The following is a 15011-nucleotide window of genomic DNA, read 5'->3' on the forward strand; positions in this document are numbered from 1 at the left end:
CACATCTTGAAATCACTGTTTGCATGTATTTTTTTAAATGAATAGATGTATTTATTGTTGCCACCAATAAAAAGTCTGAAAGAGTTTGAAATCCTAATGTAGGATTGCACAATGAAAACAAAATAGTGCTGCTTGCATGCAAACCTTCATTGGACAAAGTCAGCACCCTGCCCCCCCCCTCTCTCATTCTCTCTGTGTCACACACAATCCCCTACGCCATTAACCATTCCAGAAGAAGAGTTATGTACTGATGAGGTCCAACTCCCATTAAGTGAGCACTGCAAGACGACCCACCCACGTTTCCATTCCAAACACGACGAAAATGTCACCCCACACTTCCCCTTCCCTCTGCCCCTTGCCACCTACCAACTATCACCGGCTGCATGAGGAGCTGCCCCACCAGCCCGCTGATCATCTGGGCCAAGGAAGCATTCCCTCCGAGGCCAGGGCCCTGGAAAAGAGAAAGAGATTCGGTAGAAGACGGCCGGCGGGGAACAGCGATCCCCTCTCGGAAAAGATGCTCCCTGCACCCTAGTCCTCACCCCTTGTCCCGGTGCCTGGGGTGACCCAGGGTGTGTGGGCCGCACAGACGGAGCAGAGGGCCTGGCGATCACGACACGCGTCGGAGCCGACTGGAAACTGGGGACCTGCTGGCCTAGGGAACAAGAAAAGGCAGGTAGAAGTCCGCCCCGTTGAAAATCAGGGCCCTAGAGCTGCTGCCACTCAAGTGTACTCAATAAACACACAAGACGTAACTGGCTGTACTTTTGAATAAATAAGGTATAATATTCACTGTATCAAATTGTAGAATTCAACGGAAGTCTCATAAGGTTCAACGAAAACAGCAGAAGACCCAGTGGATCAGTTCATGCATAAGATCCATACATGTGTAAGTATCTATTCCACCTGTCTGTTCATAGAGTCCAATAATCCACAAGAAGGGTTGTTACAGTTCCACATAAAGATATTAGCCACACTGGGAGCACATTTCGAGCCCATAGCTACACCTTGTACTTCGAACCAAACCTGAAGAAATTATTCCATAGAACTAAATCTAGAATCTCCATTAAAAAATGCACTGGTAGTAAAATGAAAATCAGATAGGTGGGACTTGGGGAAGCCCACTTAACAATGTTTAGCAAAACAAGGCTATGACAATCATTTGTATTGTTTGTTTTTCTGTTTGTGTACTTTATTTGTGTTATAAAATGAATAAAAAATTTTGGGGGAAAATAAAAATAAAAAATGCACTGGTGGAGAAGACTGATTATGATCAACTAGCAATTCTTGGATTAGAGATTTTACTGTGTCCAAATGTACATTATTGTATAAAGACGACACGTCCCATGTAGCAATTACCGTATTTTTTGCTCTATAAGACTCACTTTTTCCCTCCTAAAAAGTAAGGGGGGATGTGTGTGCGTCTTATGGAGCGAATGCAGGCTGCACAGCTATCCCAGAAGCCAGAACAGCAAGAGGGATTGCTTCTTTCACCGCGCAGTGATCCCTCTTGCTGTTCTGGCTTCTGAGATTCATAATATTTTTTTTTTCTTGTTTTCCTCCTCCAAAAACTAGGTGCGCCTTGCGGTCTGGTGCGTCTTATAGAGCGAAAAATACGGTATGCTATGGCAGTGACATGTAAATTTTTGATGAGAGTCAAGTGTAGGCAACAAGGGCTTCGATGGGCCAGCGATCTGGTTCAGCCTAAGGCAGCTTCCTGCGTACTGACAACAACACGGAAGGGGAGGGAAAGAATCAACCGTTCCCACCCCCAAAACAGGATCCTCTGCTGTGTTTCAGCGCCCTCCTGTGCCGTTACCTGTTGCCGCTGATGCGGCCGCTGCCATGGCCTGCTGGGTGATCTGATGGGCGACAGCCTGCATAAACTCTGGCGGGAGGCTGGGGAGCGGCATGTGAGCAGTGCCACCTTGGGGGTGGGAGAGAACACACAAAAAACAGCCCACAGTCACCAACAGCCCACAGTCACGATGTGCAATCTCATACAAACCCCTCTCTCTCCCCCCACCCCAGCCTCCGTTCTCCCTCCTTACCCATTCCTTGGGGGTGCCCAGGGGGTCCGGCGGGTCCTGTGGGTGGCACTCCGGCTGAGCCACTCCCACCCATCGGGGAACCTGAGTCTTGAAGGATGAGAGAGGCAAGCAGAACTTAAAACGTCAACAAGTGTCACAGACTCCCCCGCCTCCTCCCAGAGAAACTGAACGGCACAGGATCCCACATGCAAACCTATTCTATCTGTGTGTGTGTGTGTGTGTGTGTGTGTGTGTGTGTGTGTGTCGCCTTTGTTAGGAGAGATCTGCGGCATCGCTCCCCCTCGAGTCCCCACTTTCTCTCTTCTTCTGCTCCCCCTTTTCTCCTGGGTTCTTTCCCTCCTTGCTACCTACGCAGAACTCAGCCAATCAGAGACCTCTGGGCCTAACCCCACCCCCCCAGGCCAGACCAGTACACTGCAAAGCCCTGGGCACCCTTCTACACCTGGGCACATTTTTATGTGCTTTTAATGTCTTATAGGTTAGTGTATTTTAATATTCTGTTGGAAGCCGCCCAGAGTGGCTGGGGAAACCCAGCCAGATGGGCGGGGTATAAATAGTAAATAATTATACAGTGGTGCCCCGCAAGACAAATGCCTCGCAAGACGGAAAACCCGCTAGACGAAAGGGTTTTCCGTTTTGGAGGCGCTTCGCAAAACGAATTTCCCTATGGGCTTCCTTCGCAAGACGAAAGCCCATAGGGAAATCTCCGGGACAGCGGAGAAGTCCTCCGCTGTCCCGGGGTTTTTTAAAATGCTGGGGGTGGGAAGAAAAGCCCTTGTCCCCCCCCCCCAGCCTTCAGAAGAGGTCGGGGGACAGACTGTCCCCGGACCTGGTCTGAAGTCGGTTTCCATAGGAACGCATTGATTGATTTTCCATGCATTCCTATGGGAAACCATGCTTCGCAAGACGAAAAACTCGCAAGAAGAAAAAACTTGCGGAACGAATTAATTTCGTCTTGCGAGGCACCACTGTATTATTATTATTATTATTATTATTATTATTATTATTATTATTATTATTATTATTATTACAAATGAGCTGATAAGCCAATGCCAGAAAGGAGCCAGCATACCCCAGAAAAAGAAAGGCTCTTTGCCCTCCCCCCTTCTCCAGTGCCCCACAATCCATCTCTCTCCCCCCCTTTCGGCTCCCCAAGAAGGAACCAGGCCAGCCCTTACCCTGAATGTTCATGTGCATCATGACCACCGGCTCGACTGTCTGGTGAGAGATGCGGATCACGCGGGGGTGGCCTGTCTGGGAGGCCTGAGTCTGAGTCGGGGTGACCACCGGGGAAGACGAAGGGGGCGGCCCTTCGGGTGGCTGCCCGGCCTCGACGGGGCTGGAAGTGCGGGGCTGGGCGGCGGGGGCAGCCGGGGAAGCAGCGGAGCCTTCTGAGCCGGCCGGGGCCCCCCGAGCGCCGTTGCCTGTCATGGTGACTGTGGTTCCAACGTTGATCTGGAAGAGAGAGTGAGAGAGCAGGCTGCAGGCGCCGCTGCTCCTTTCTGCTCTCCCTCGCTGAGCTGGCAAGCCAGCCTGCAATCGATGCCTCAAGCAGGGAAGGCAAAAGCGCCGCCGCCGCTGCTGCCACCAAGCGCCCACCCACAAGCAGGGCACTCACCTGAATGGGAATGGCAGCCTGCTGCAGCACCATGGGGGCTGTGTAGTGGGACATGGGCCGCACCACGTGGAGGTGGCGGGGGGCGCTGCAGGAGAGGTTGCAGCGCAGGTCGGAGAGCGCCACAAAGGTGTTCCCCAGGAGGCGCAGAGACTCCCCCACCAGGTTGATGATGCGCTGGTCCTCTTCGCGGCCCTCCGTCTGCCAAGCGCAAAAGGAAGTAGAAAGACAGTGAGCGGCCACAGGCTTCGGATTCCAGCAGGAGTCTCTGCCAACCCCATCCACACCCAGGCCAAATCCCACCTCCCAGCTGAAACCTACAAAGGGCAGGACAGGAACCCCTTGTAATATAATAGGCTAGAAGGAAAACTGGAAGTGGGGCAGGTAGAGGCTCACGAGGAACAGAGCTCAGCTTTCGAGAAGGGCACCTTAAAAACGACCAGGACGGTGGCCTGGTGAATGGGGTGCAAGGACCTAACTCTGCAGCCCTGCTGAAGCAAACCAGGTGCGGAACTGGCTGGTTCTCTAATTGGAAACCCCATGCAAGAACGGTCACCAGTGGGGCTGGGTGGCCCCCTTCTTGGAACAGTGGCGGAAAGCCCCAGGCACTCTGATGGAGTGAAGCTGGCTTGCTGTATTCTTCACTTCTGATATCTACACAGCAAGGCACAGCGCAGCACGCCAAGCTAGCCGCCTCCCCCACTACTCGCTCCCCTTCCCAACAAACAAGCCTGTCCCAGAAACATATGAAAGATAATCGTCCATTGTCTCAACCGCGGGGATAGGGGGCAGACGGCCCAACCCTCGCCAAAATTCAGCCCCAGAACTTCCTGCGGGTCCAGCCCAGAAACATACAAAACGCCCTAACATTTCTCAACAAGCCTCCACCGCTCAGGATTTGGAAGACAAGCAGCTCCCAAACCCAGATTTGAGTCCCAGCGTTTGCCGTGTGAGTAACACACTGCATAGAAAAGCGTTGGGTGTGGGGGACATACCCAACCCCCCACGTGAAAACAGAACAAGACTCCAATCACTGCTCCCTGGTCTGGGATGCCGCGACGCACACCTCTGAGTTCGCCCTTACGTTATTGTTGTAGTCTGCAGTGCTGGCCGTTCCAAGGATCTCCTCGTATCTCTGGAGGAAGGGCTGGAGCCTGCTCTCCACCCCGCGGAGCTCCCCTAAGACCTCCACGTACTCGCCTGGGGACGGGTGGCTGTGGGGAAGAGAGAAAGGGTGCTCAGATGATGCTCAGGCCTCCTCGATGGTGATCATCTGGCAGAAGCTTCTGAGCTCACCCATCTACTCCACTCCACCCTCCTCCTCAGATGCCCCCCTTTTGTAACCCTTTTGCACCAGCCACCCTCTTGTTTCGGCGACCCCCTCCACCACCACACAGCAGCTCCCCCCTTTGAATGCCAGGCCACAGAAGCCAGCCGGGACCCCATTCGCCCTCCCTGCCCTGTATATCAGCTGCTCACTTGGGCGCAGCAGCCTCAGCGGTAGGGGGCGGCTCGGCCCCCGATGGGGGCGTCTCCTCCGCTGGTGTGGGCTCACTGGGAGGCTCAGACTCGGCTCCCTCCATGGGCTCCCGTTCGGTGGGGCTGGCAGACGCCGTCTCCTCGGGTCCCGATGCAACTTGGCCATTGGTGCGGCCCTAAGAAAAGGAGGAGCACGTGAGGAAAATGTATTCCTTTACGCAACAGCAGCGGCCAGAATATTGATCGCAAAGAATTGGAAGGGGGAGAAAATACTATCATTATTAGAATGGCAAAGCAAGCTCTGTGAGTTTGTGGAAATGGCAAAATTGACGGCAATCGTTAGAGGCCGTTCAAATCAGAGAATAATTAAAGAGTGGGATGGAGTGAAGGAATACATGAAAAAATATGGTTCTGGAACTGGAATGTCAATAGATAATGTGTAAAACGTGCAGGGGAAATAATAAAAGAATCAACTGAATAATTATTAAACTACAACAACACAACAAGATGGAAGAAATGAAAAGAAATACTGAGATCACGGATGGGTGAAGGGGAGTGGGGGGTATAGGGGAATTTATAAACATTTCTAATATAATATTTCTAATTACGCTGCATTTCTAATTTACGTTGCAAAGGGAAGTCTATAGCAATTAGGTATATTTTAATCTAGTCAACTATGTAATAGGCTTATGTTACAAAACAAATATGGATTTTGAATTTGATGTTTGTAATTCTTTTTTGGTTTTGGAATAAGGTTAAAAAAAAGAAAAGAAAAGGAGGAGTACGTGGTGGCTGAAGCCCAGAAGGAGGTGTCCCTGCCCCACTTCTAAGTTGTTGTTGCTATTATTATTATTAATTCAATTTACATACCGCCCATTGTCAAAAGATCCCAGGGAGGTGTACATTAAAAACACATTACAGAGCACAATAATAAAAACATAACAGATAATCTACTTATTTTATTATTATTATTATTATTATTATCTTAACAACTGCCTCTCCATCAAGCTTTAACAGGGCATTGATATATTCCTGTCTGCATACACCCCCTCCCCCAAAAAAAGTTTCAAAGGCCGGCTCACCTCTAGTCGGTTCAGAATGCCCTGGACGTCCCGAAGCATATGCTGGGCCATAACAAGGCGGACTCGAGGCTCACTCTGGAACGAGAGGAGAGGAGAGGGACCCCAATCAAACGAAGGGGCTCACCTTGCCAGAGTCCCTTTTCCCCACTTCTCTGAATCAGAACCATAATCCCCCTCCAGCCCCCTTACAGAGCTCATGCCATAAAGGAAAATGGGCTCATTTAAGACCAAATGCCATGCCCCTCCTATTCCGTCTTCTGCTCAAAGCAAAAAAAAAAAAGGGGGGGTGAACTCAGAGGGCCAGACCAAAACAGGGTTCAAGAGCCAGAATGTGTGTAGTCAACCACCAGTAGTCAGATTGGATTCACCCAACCTACGCCCCGGTTTCCCCCAAACTGCCACCCTCCTGAACCTCGGAGATCCCCTTCATAGAACAGAGAGAGAGGCGTCTTATGACAGGCCCCAACCAAGCCCAATATTGCCTAGCCTGCCCAGAAGTAAATCTCCTTGGTGTCACAGCAAGAAGGTCTTGCACATTATCTGCTTCCCGGGCCTTGTAACTCAGGGATGGGGAACTTCTGGCCCTCCAGTGTTACTGGACCACAACTCCTCTCACCCCTGACCATTGGGCAGGCTGGTTGGGGCTAATGGAACTGGGGTTCAAGAACACCTGGAAGGCTACCAGCTTCCCAGCTCTGTTCTAACACGTGATGCCATGAAACTGGAAAGTTCTGCGTGCCAAGGAGATGCTCTACCAGTCAGCTGCAGCCCATTCCCGTGCCAGCAACTGCCAAGTCTAACTTCAGGGATAGGCAACGCTGCTAGCAATGTCGTGGGAAGTGGGAGGGCCAGCGATTTCTCAGTTGTGATGCTGACCCTTTGAAATCCTTCCCCTAGAGACATCTAACCGGCTCCTCCTTCTGATAAGCCTTTAGGAAGCACATGAATGAGTTTATCTTCTTTTCTTGCAAGAGGCGCCTGAAATGTGATTTCTTCAACACGGAAGAAATTCATGACCGTTCATGCTTTACTTCTTTTTGTTGCAGTTTTAACTTCATGGTCCGAACGGCAGCGACAGGCACCCAGTAGTTTCCGTAGCATTATGCAGATTTCAGGCACGGGTTGTTGTTGTTGTTGTTTTGGTAACAGCAATATTTAAAGACTTAGAACGCCCTCGGAAGTTCATTTTGGGATTCTCCTGGGAGTCACCACAAACGGGCTGCCAAGAACACCGAACCCACAGATTTGGGACACAACATCCTTTGGATGTGCTGCCAGTGGAAGCGTCTAGCGAAAACGGATGGTGGGAGCCAGGCAGCTGAATGGCCTTCACACAGGAAAATATCCCTGATAGAGGAAGCCCCAGACTGTCTCATGACTAGTGAAGTAAGAACCACAGATTTCAAACATGAATTTAGCAAGAGTCATGCTCACTAGGGAACCAGCTCTGAAGTCCTGCTGGGCTCTTGTGAGGTGACATCCTCTGTTCATAAAAAATCTGGCATCTAAGGGTAAGCCCCAGACCATGTCCAGAGTTCCAATGTTTCAATGAGGAAGAAGTTTAGAACAAAGTGTCCCCAGCAAAGCCTATCCTTTATTAAGGTAATGCTACATTCCTTGTTCAAAGCCTGGGCTGCTTCCTGGCACCTTTGCCCTCAGCCTGGCCACCTAGGGCAGCAATGTCTGGATCTATAGGCAGCTTGCCACTTACACAAGGGCAGTCTTGAAATCATAATATTTGGCTACGGTGAAATAAGAGGCTGGCTGTCAACTGACCAGGTCACAGCTGCATCGCACCAACAGTCAAAGCGTGAACCCAAACAACAATTTAGGACTCCCCCAAATTTTGGGAAGGCGCCCAAATTAGTTATAAAAAAGGACAAATCGATTTACATCACCATGGAAAAATTACATTTCATGGAAAATTAAACACACACACACCCAAAATCAAACATCACCAAGATGCTACTGAAATAAATCATTGTTGTTACGCAAACACACACGTGCGCACACACACACACACCCCCGACAGAATATGTACAACCTTAAGTCAGGAAGTCCCCGTCTTCCCACCCCACTTGTACCTGTATGGGAGCCTGGTCCATATTTATATGAACATCCACAGACGATCCATCGCTCTTTGGGAAGCGGGGTTGGGGGGAGAGAAAAGGAAGAGACAGAGGGGGAGGAAATTAAAGAAACAAACAAAAAATATAGGAGTGGGGGGAGAGGATGGAAGAGAAGAGAGAAATAACAAAATGGAGCAGAAAGAAAGGCAAGGAAATCCAGGAGAAAACAATACCGCCATCAAACCACGGCTTCCCCCCCAGCCCTCAGGGTCTCTTCTGACATTACACAGCACTTGAAAGATACTGCCCCATAGTGCTGGCTGCACCGAGACTGGAGTCTGATTTTTCACGAGACAAGCTTGGTCAAGACACACTGCTAAACCATATTCAAACATTACTTCCAAGCCTCCATGTGCTAAAATACAGTGGTGCCCCGCAAGACGAATGCCTCGCAAGACGAAAAACTCGCTAGACGAAAGGGTTTTCCGTTTTTTGAGTCGTTCCGCAAGATGAATTTCCCTATGGGCTTGCTTCGCAAGACGAAATGTCTTGCAAGTTCTTGCGAGTTTGTTTCCTTTTTCTTAAAGCCGCTAAGCCGTTAATAGCCGCTAAGCCGCTAATAGCCGTGCTTCGCAAGATGAAAAAACCGCAAGGCGAAGAGACTCGCAGAACGGATTAATTTCGTCTTGCGAGCCACCACTGTAAGTGCTCTGCCCCGGCAATCCAGATTCTGCACCACAGAAGGCAGGCACTGGAAATTGTGACTTTCTTTGCTAGGCACAGGAACCAGCACTGAGGTCTGGAGAACACCAACCAAACCCTGCCTGCAAACTGCCCATCTGACTCAGCTACCCCTTGGCTTCTCAGAGTTCACCAGGCGCTTTTAAACTTCACTGTCACAGCCCTAAGTGCTAGAAATGTGTGTTTTGTTAAGAAGGAAACTGGGATTCTCAGGGAGCTGAACCTGGGGGCAAAAGCACATGTTCTGCAATCTCTGGGCCCTTGTGAGTTCACAGGTTGTGCAAGCTGCAGCGTTATCCCAAGCTGCACAAAGACGGTCAGAGGGAAGCAGATGCAAGCCTGACCAAAACTGGTTCATTCCTATACGTGTGTTTGTGTGCATGTTTTGAAAGGCGTGCACTTAGGCTGCAATCCAGTGCACACTTACCTGGAAGTAAGCCTCAAAAGGGAGTGTTTCTGAAGCTTAGGACCATGCTGTGAGGCACCGATCCAAGTTATAAATCATTTTGAAAGACCTCATTCGCCAGCCGGCCAGCACACCACCGTTTGAAGTGCACTAACAAGCACGCGTAATTTCAGAAGTGGCCCTTGCCTTGCTTCATGGGTGGCCACTATCCTGCCACCACTGGCCAAAACCACCACCCTCCCTGCGTCCCCTGCAAGTCCGGCTGAGGTCATGCATGCTGCCCACAAAAGCCAACAAGTCAGCTGCTGTGGGAATACAATGAAAGGTGCAAAGCCAGATAGGAATTTGTCCCCGATGAGACCCTGTAGAGACGTATAGGTAAGGTCGCCGCTTCTCATTCCGAATACCAGACCTTTAGAGGTCTCTCCCAAGCAGCAGGAGAAAGTGTTGCCATGGCTACTCTAAGCAGTTCCCTTGCTGATCCTGTCCCTTGCCCCCTCCCTCATCAGCTGCTTGCAAAAGGGCAAGAGGACCAGGCAGAAGGATGCATTCCCTCCTGTTGCATCACAAAGTGTCTGGGGTTAAGAAAAACAGCTCAGGTACAGCACAGCGCCCTCTGCCACTGACTGCATGCAAGAGCACCCAGCAACTAAGCCCCCACCACCGTGTTTGCCCCCCCCCCCCACGTAGCGTTAACACCAGCAAATTCCTCCCCTTTTTATTGTGGGGGGGGGGGAGAGAAGCACTAAAAGCATTACGGGGAGGCACAACACTCCCCCTTCCCCTGCAGTGCAGCACCCTCTGGCTAAAACTCACTTGCGTGGGTGGCTGCGGGTCCATAATGCTTACTGGTAAGTTGAAGGTTCCCACCATGACGTAGCTGTTGGCATTGCGGTCGTGCACAGTTGGGCCCGTCACCCGGGGGCCTGCTCCGTTGTGAGGGACGGAGGACGAGCCGGCTCCAGAAGGGCCCCCCAAGGAGGGCGACTGTGTCTGAGGAGGCGCACGCTCCACCAGGTGGATGACCTTGCCCCCGACATCTGGCACGGAAGAGGGGACAAGCGTGAAGGTTTTGTCACAAGGGCAACCGCCTTTTGTCCTCCCGGCAACCCTCCAAAGTTGAGGAGTCAGAGAGCGGGTCTTGGGTTTCAAAAAGGGTATCAGCATGGACTGGCATACTCACGCTCTTTGAGAAGCAGCTCTCTTCAGGGGTAAAAGATGCACATAGCGGGGAAATGTACATAGGAAAAGCTCAGAAAGCTCCCTTTTTTAAATGAAAAGAACTTTCGCTGGGTGTATTTTAAGCAGAGAAGTGGCAGAGAGGGTGCCTAACCCTCTCTTCCGCCAGTCATTTTCTGCTTGTCATTATCTACTCTCAGACTGTTCTGCCCTCATCCAGGCCCACATTTCAGATGTGTGTTTATGAAGATAAAAACATGCATGGAAACCTGCTAGGCAAAACAACAAAGCACGGGAGGAGGTATTGAGAGGGAAAACACCTAAGCACCTCCTTCCCCGTTTAAAAATTGCAGCCTCCTCAGGCAATTTTACATGTGTTTCTTTTTAAATTTGGGGGCTCGGTTGCGCAGTGTGATTAACAGTAGCACATATTAGGTCAGCCAGCAATTATGAGAGCCCTCAGAAGTAATTATGAAACAAGGAAATTATACAATGTTCCTATTCAATGCTGAGCTTGCTCAAGGGCCTTTTCTGGGGAGGGACGGCAGGAGCCAGCACTTTTCAGTGCCCCTCACAACTTAACATTTTATCCATGCCCCCCTCCCCGCCCCAGGCAAGAACTCCTCAGGCCCTCCCCCTCAACCCCCCACTGGAATTTCCACTCACTGTATTCTTTCAACTTCTTGTCATCCTGAAGGACTCTCCCTTGATAGATGAGGCGCTGCTTTTCCGAGGGGATACTGACTGAACCTGCAATGTGCTCCTTAAACTCCTTCACGGTGATCTACAAAGCAGAAACAACTGCACTGAGAAGACGTAGCAGGGCAACCCTCTAGCCCCACTGCTCATCAGTCCTAGGCCTCTGCTCCATGTCAGTATTAGTCAAATAAATAACAAACCCTCCAGAGAATATACAACTTCTGTACAGCACTAGCACACTGTTGCTACATGAGTGGCAAAAAAAACCCCTATTCAATTACCGTATTTTTCGCCCTATAGGACGCACTTTTTCCCCTCCAAAAATGAAGGGGAAATGTGTGTGCGTCCTATGGGGCGAATGCAGGCTTTCACTGAAGCCTGGAGAGCGAGGGGCATTGATGTGCACCGACCCCTCTCGCTCTCCAGGCTTCAGGAAGCTATCCGCAAGCCTTGCGAGCCCAGGGGAGTTCCCACCAGGCGCATGAGGCTTGGGGCGGCAGCCTGCATCCGAAGCACGGGGCGTCCTCCGGAGGACGCCCCGTGCTTCGGGAAGGTGTCCGCAAGCCTCCCGCGCCCAGCGGGAGGTCCCGTGGGGCTCGCAAGGCTTGGGGCGGCAGCCTGCATCCCGAAGCACAGGGCGCCCTCCAGAGGACGCCCCGTGCTTCGGGAAGGTGTCCGCAAGCCTCCCGCGCCCAGCGGGAGGTCCCGTGGGGCTCGCAAGGCTTGGGGCGGCAGCCTGCATCCCGAAGCACAGGGCGCCCTCCAGAGGACGCCCCGTGCTTCGGGAAGGTGTCCGCAAGCCTCCCGCGCCCAGCGGGAGGTCCCGTGGGGCTCGCAAGGCTTGGGGCGGCAGCCTGCATCCCGAAGCACAGGGCGCCCTCCAGAGGACGCCCCGTGCTTCGGGAAGGTGTCCGCAAGCCTCCCGCGCCCAGCGGGAGGTCCTGCGGGGCTTGCAAGCAGCAGCCTGTTCTGGGGGCTTGGGTCGGGGGAAGCTCGGGCTTCCCCCGCGCCAGCCCCACGCCTGGGGGGGAAATAAAAATTTTTTTCTTAATTTTTTTTCTTTATTTCCCCCCCAAAAAACTAGGTGCGTCTTATGGGGCGGTGCGCCCTATGGGGCGCAAAATACGGTACCCTCAATGATCCAACGCCATACCAGTAGAGTTCCACAGGAGCAACAGGACTTGTGCTCATTCTCCCCTATATGCACACACACCCCAAATCTGCTGCAGAGGATACCCCGGTCCCCCGCTGATTATGAAGATGTGCGAGGGGCTGGAGGAGACAGCAGAAGAACTTCTGCTGTGCTCATGGAAACCAGTTGCATCAGCAGTGCTGTGGCATTGGATATGGCCCTGCCACAGGATAAAAACTACTGGAACTGAGCTTGAGATGGGCATTTTGGAAAGGAAGAATGCAATGTGAAATGGGTCGCTAAAAATTAATCAAAAAGTTTGATGCCATCGCTTGTGGGTTGAACGAGACAGGATTTTTCACCATACTGCATGTGTGACAACAGCTGGACAATGCCAGACTATCTACACCCCTCTTTTTAATTTTCCAGAGGCCACCTGGCTAGTGTTTTCCTACCTACCAGCCCCTGCCATCTGGGTCAGCAACTGGGCCTAGGGATCCTTAGTTGTTCCTCCAAGGCATGAGCCCTCCAGACCCCACCACCCAATAGATACAAATGTCCTGCCACAGTTACACCAGAGCACCTTAATACAGTGGTACCTCAGGTTAAGAACTTAATTCATTCTGGAGGTCCGTTCTCAACCTGATTCCAATTCTATGACTTTGCTCCCCTAAATGACACAGCTTAAATGGGCATCGGGGGTAACTTCGAGCAGATTTTCGTGCAGAAGGACTGAGTTTGCCTCTGTTTCAAAATGCCACGCACTTTTATTGTGATTGCGAATCGCTTCAAGGCTTTTTCTAGCGGGGAGCGAGCGATATATGGATTCAACAGACAGAACCCAAAACCTAGTACAGTGGTACCTCGGGTTAAGAACTTAATTTGTTCTGGAGGTCCATTCTTAACCTGAAACTGTTCTTAACCTGAGGTACCACTTTAGCTAATGGGGCCTCCTGCTGCCACCGCGCGATTTCTGTTCTCATCCTGAAGCAAAGTTCTTAACCCGAGGTACAATTTCTGGGTTAGTGGAGTCTGTAACCTGAAGCGTCTGTAACAAGAGGTACCACTGTAGTTACCCCTCACTACCCTCCCACCTTCTGGCTGCAACCCCGGCTAAGGCCTTCTCACCTCTTCTTCCACTGTGAAAGTCCTTGTCTGAGAGTCCAAGGTTTTAACCATCACCTCAAGGTTCTCTGGCTCCGCCATGACGCCGCCTCAAATTCTTCCTTAGCTACTCCTGCAAGAAGGGGAAACATAGCAATCTGATTCTTGGCCACTGTAACTAAAGAAGTACAATTGTGAAGGCATCAGAAACAAAATAGACTTAGGAAGGGGTGGCTTTCCCGAATATATCTTCAGCTGTTGGGTGTGTTTTTTTTAAGGTAATATACAAAAATATCCACAAAGAACAATGCTGGCTATATAACATTAAGTATGTATAATAGTCAGTTTATATGTAAAAAAAAGGAAGATAAAGTGATTTCACATTGTAAGACAATGTAAATAAAAGAAGCAATAAAAATACGATTAAAAATCTCTCAGCATCTAGCAGTGTATTACAACTGCTACAACCATTAAGTGGTCCATCAAGACCCTCAGCAGTTTTCAAGTGGTCCATGGGGTAGGGCGTTTGAGAACCAAGGGACCAATGTCATTTTGTCACATATACAGTGGCACCTCTGGTTAAGTACTTAATTTGTTTCGGAGGTCCATTCTTAACCTGAAACTCTTCTTAACCTGAAGCACCACTTTAGCTAATGGGGCCTCCTGCTGCCACCGCGCCGCCGGAGCACGATTTGTGTTCTGATCCTGAAGCAAAGTTCTTAACCCGAGGTAATATTTCTGGGTTAGTGGAGTCAGTAACCTGAAGCGTATGTAACCCGAGGTACCACTGTATAGCATACCCTTAACTGGCAGACAGCAAGAAGTAGAGCCTCTAGCATTTCTAAGCAAAGCTCTGCTTGCTCTACTTTGTGCTACATTTGAACTTTGCACACACATACAAAATGTCAGACCAAATACCTTTGGCTGTACACCCACGTATGCATATCTCCCTTTCCAAGGATAACCCTTCATGACTCTGATTAGCTGGGCTCTAGTCCACAAATGTTTATACCACAAGGAATCTGTATGTTCTGTTGTCTTTCCCCTTCCTTTTGTGACACCGCTCACCCCTACTGGCTTACTTATTACTGATACATATGTCTTGACCGGCTTAACAAAAGGTACGTGCACTCTGCGTTCTAAGTATTTTGTTTCCATGTCTACCAAAACATGATCATCACTTGCATTCTCTGCAACAATAGCACGTGGAACGACATACAAAGTATAAAGTGCAAAATTCCAAGCTTGACAAGCATTAACCACTCTCAAGTTTTATTGCAGGCTTCCCTGCCCGAGAGTGAAGACCTTCTGGGAAATGATCTATAATGAACTAAAAAAGGTATTTAAGTATACCTTCCCTAAGAAACCAGAGGCCTTCCTTCTGGGCATTGTCGACCAGAAGGTGTTAAAGAAGGATAGAACCTTTTTTATGTATGCAACAACAGCAGCAAGAA

General features: G+C 50.3%; 1 protein-coding gene across 7 annotated transcripts in view; it reads right to left on the reverse strand.

The window, feature by feature from the left end:
- BAG6 (BAG cochaperone 6) overlaps positions 1 to 15011 on the reverse strand; it is a 31699-nt gene that overhangs the window by 12654 nt on the left and 4034 nt on the right. For 3 of the 7 annotated variants that reach the window (XM_077921021.1, XM_077921009.1, XM_077921011.1), the window contains exons 2-14: positions 13582 to 13690; positions 11289 to 11406; positions 10260 to 10483; positions 8312 to 8365; positions 6228 to 6302; positions 5146 to 5321; positions 4751 to 4880; positions 3670 to 3867; positions 3230 to 3506; positions 2052 to 2138; positions 1820 to 1927; positions 543 to 655; positions 367 to 451 (exon numbers count right to left, since the gene is read on the reverse strand). In XM_077921021.1, coding sequence (XP_077777147.1) covers positions 367 to 451; positions 543 to 655; positions 1820 to 1927; positions 2052 to 2138; positions 3230 to 3506; positions 3670 to 3867; positions 4751 to 4880; positions 5146 to 5321; positions 6228 to 6302; positions 8312 to 8365; positions 10260 to 10483; positions 11289 to 11406; positions 13582 to 13659 — 1723 coding nt within the window. In that variant the 5' untranslated portion in view covers positions 13660 to 13690. Of the gene's footprint in view, positions 1 to 366; positions 452 to 542; positions 656 to 1819; positions 1928 to 2051; positions 2139 to 3229; positions 3507 to 3669; positions 3868 to 4750; positions 4881 to 5145; positions 5322 to 6227; positions 6303 to 8311; positions 8366 to 10259; positions 10484 to 11288; positions 11407 to 13581; positions 13693 to 15011 lie in introns of all 7 variants that reach the window. The other 4 variants (XM_077921013.1, XM_028719903.2, XM_077921019.1 and 1 more) reach the window with 4 other exon arrangements.

The sequence above is a fragment of the Podarcis muralis genome, chromosome 2, assembly GCF_964188315.1.
Source record: "Podarcis muralis chromosome 2, rPodMur119.hap1.1, whole genome shotgun sequence".
NCBI classification, from domain to species: Eukaryota; Metazoa; Chordata; class Lepidosauria; order Squamata; family Lacertidae; genus Podarcis; species Podarcis muralis.